The following is a 3,357-nucleotide window of genomic DNA, read 5'->3' as shown; positions in this document are numbered from 1 at the left end:
ATTTCTTGTATGACAGCACAGCAGACGTAACGTACTATCTGAGCAATACGACCACCATCCAACATATTGGTAGCGGGCCGATATATTATTGTCTTGCTCGGCATCAAAACTTCGGCGCACATCCCGTCGAGGTTTCAGGACATCGGCTTCGAGTCAATGAGCAGGGAACTCCGTCGGTCAGGACGCTGCACTCATGACATTGTGCGCTCACCAACAAGGATGCCGAATTGCACTTGTTCTAATGCGCTGGAAGAGAGAGAGACTATCGCAAATGGACATCTCTGGGAACATTGACATTTCCGACCTGTTGGGATGATGTTCGCCGTGTGACCCATGGTGCATGGTGTGCGTCATAACAACTAATTATTCATATGAACACCGGTCACGGTACACAGTTGAGAACCGCAGTAGCGGGTCCATGATACGGCGCTTCGGCGCTTGCTGTTGCATTCTCGCCACGTTGCAGGCACACCTTAGGTAGGGGATGAATTTGCGATCACAAAGACCATCAAAATTAAAGTGGGGCAATGAGCACGCTTCTTATCCGCAGTCAGAGTGGTTTTTAGGGTTGAGCGCCTCGGATAGACCAGTAGACCAGTCACATAGTGCGATTCCAGGTAGTAAAGAAGGATCACTGATTGGCGCGTACGAGCATGAAAGTCAAAGGCGAGAAGGAGTCCGAGCGCATCTCGAGAGTTCAATGCCTAGTGCGGATATCACGAGGTGAGGGACAGAGATAACAGTCAATCGGTCCCCGCGGCTCCTCGTGAGTAGTACCACGCCTGGCCTAAGCCTCAAGCCGTGAAACTCTGGAACACACACTACCGCTTACGTCGTGATTCGGACACGAGGTAACGGCAGAGACCTTCCAGAGATAGTAATTAGTTGGATTCGTCTCAAATAGGATCTGTTTGTATGTATGACTTACGCGGTTCTCACTTTCGACATGAGTGGTGTCTGGGCTCTTTTTGCCACGGGTGGCCAAGTTGACGATACTGCCAGACCGGCCGTGCTGGGTTGAGATCATGTATGCCCATATCTGCTACCTGAACCGCCGAGCGGGCTGTTTGACATGATGACCGGACAACCGTACTCAAGAAGTAAGTAAGAGGACAAGTTGCAATCACCGCGCTTAGCGCCGTCCACGGGCGCTTATCATGGTCCGTGCGTCACTAGTCCCCTTCGATCAGCATATCAAGGTAAATTAGCCGTAGTTGCCTTCTACCCGTCTCTGTTCATGGTCCATAATCCAGTGATCACACCATACATTATGACAGCAGGAAATTACTCTCGGAGCGAGTGAGTAGTGGCTTCCTACAAAGTCTTTACATTGTAACGCCATTTCCGTGATGCATCCTATATCTTCTGACAATGCGCTTGAGCAAGACACTACGTCGTTCCTTCCACCCGTATATTATGTGCTGAGTGGAAAACTGTCCGTGCCACTCGACGGCAATAATCGACGATCAACACACACGATCCAATGTCCATACATTAGCAGATTTCAGAGGCCTGGACAATGTACTCGGAGTCTCCGATGTCGAATTACGCACGACAGTGACAATGCAAGACGAAATTCGCACGAAAACTCAAAGACCACTGGAAATTGCGTTCAAGGGCATCAAAAACGCCTTGCAAGATATAAGCCTTCCCCGAGCATGCAGCTCCCCATATCCCACTCTCACATCCTCGGGATAGCTCTCATTCTCCTCCCTGTTTATATGAGCTCCATGTATTGCGATCAATATAGCATCTGTATCGAAGGAAACAGTACGTCCGTCGAGCTCTCTCATGCCGCATGTTTCACTCTGACCAACGATGATGGCAGGATTGCATGCAGATGCTGACGGCACCCCAAAACACGGCCTACTAGTACGGGTAAGGCAAATGTGCACATGCATATCCCCTGCAGTTCCATGCACCTGAAGTGCATCTATGATGATCTGCTCTGGCATCGTAATGTCCTTCGACTGCCCGGTTTGGCCGCCTCCTTTTCTTCATTGCTCCTCCTGTCCTCTATCGCATCCGTGTTACTGACTTTTTTCCCGGAAGGCGTGCCTGGCGCTGGGGAGTGGCTATTCCAGCTTCATACTCACGACATTGCTCCCCACGGAGTCTCTAAAATACTTCGATATCTCTCGGTACCTCGTCCCAAAGACCCTTGGTATGACCCGACTCGAACGAAGAGGACACGCCGTATCGCACCACGCTAAAGGAACACACGTATACCTGCATACACGTGGCGCCATTCTGAGCATGTGGGGATGTCATTCACGCTGTCTATGGGCTCGCTGGTGCTGGCACGCCACCCATTGCACTCGAAAGCCTGCTCACGCAGCAGTGGTACGCCAAGCATTTTCCATCACAGGTCCCCTGCGCTCCCCTCCAGCTTGCTGAGCGTCTCCATCTCTGCATCCTTCATTACCAACTTCGACGCACCACGGTTGGCCCGAATTCGGCTGGCTCTTCACGGGGAGGATATGGAAGCAATGGTGCTCGAGGGTGGCAGTGAGTACAGCATGGCACATATACTCAGACTACATCCCTAGGAAACACGGGCATGCCAATTGGGCGGGGTGTATGGGGTCGAAACGGATAGGCTGGGCATCCTCACTCGGACAAATGGGTCACTTCACGCGACTTTGATGCAGCATATCCCGGTTGTCCAGCTTTAAGGGGTGTTATTTCATCTGGTGCAGAAAAAAGCTTGGCCCACGGTGCCCTTGTCGTTAGAGCGCCTCCCATGCACCAGACATTGTAGTCCCATCCGCCATCGATGGCTCCGGTCGATACACAACACGCTGGTCCGCATCTGCTGCCAGATCTGCCCAGGAGCGTCCATTGAAACTGTCGTGTTGCATGCCTTATTATTCCTGGTGCGCGAGCCTCGGGAAGATGATTCGCACTGACTGCGCGGACGGGAATATGCATACCCCAAGCTCAGGTCCCATCTACCTCGCGATCCCTTGCAAGTCGACTTGGCGGTGTGGTTTATGTGCCGCGCACCCCGCGCATCAAAATGAACATTCGATACGTGGAATATGCTACATATCCTAAGCATGGTAGCGAGCACGCACGGCGGTGTGGCGTAACTCGGCGCCACACTTGGAGCCACCCTAGCCGGCCATACAAAGTGTGAGTGTGATGCAGTTCAAGTCACTCAAGCTCACATGATAGCGGAAGATGGTGGTGCATGATTGCCACACATGTCGTAGTGATATACACATGGCAGCAACGTCCCAACGGACAATCGGTAGACAAGCGAGCGTCAATGAAGGAGGATATGGTGGCTCCGTAGGAACATAGAAGTTTGCAAAAAGCATTAGTATATCTCAGCTGTCCTTGTGGTCTAGGTTG

General features: G+C 51.8%; 1 protein-coding gene across 1 annotated transcript; it reads left to right on the top strand.

Moving 5' to 3' along the window:
- Positions 1-1,730: 1,730 nt before the first annotated feature.
- On the top strand, positions 1,731-2,599 carry POSPLADRAFT_1045603 (hypothetical protein; the record flags this gene model as incomplete). Its single annotated transcript, XM_024478804.1, has 6 exons — positions 1,731-1,770; positions 1,829-1,878; positions 2,053-2,164; positions 2,256-2,343; positions 2,369-2,508; positions 2,550-2,599. The coding sequence occupies 6 exons, from the start codon at positions 1,731-1,733 to the stop codon at positions 2,597-2,599; spliced, it is 480 nt and encodes a 159-aa protein (XP_024339981.1).
- Between the last annotated feature and the right edge of the window lie 758 nt (positions 2,600-3,357).

This window comes from Postia placenta, assembly GCF_002117355.1.
Source record: "Postia placenta MAD-698-R-SB12 unplaced genomic scaffold POSPLAscaffold_5, whole genome shotgun sequence".
Lineage (NCBI taxonomy): Eukaryota > Fungi > Basidiomycota > Agaricomycetes > Polyporales > Adustoporiaceae > Rhodonia > Rhodonia placenta.
The sequence above is the reverse complement of the archived record's forward strand: the minus strand, read 5'-3'. Positions and strand labels throughout refer to the sequence as shown.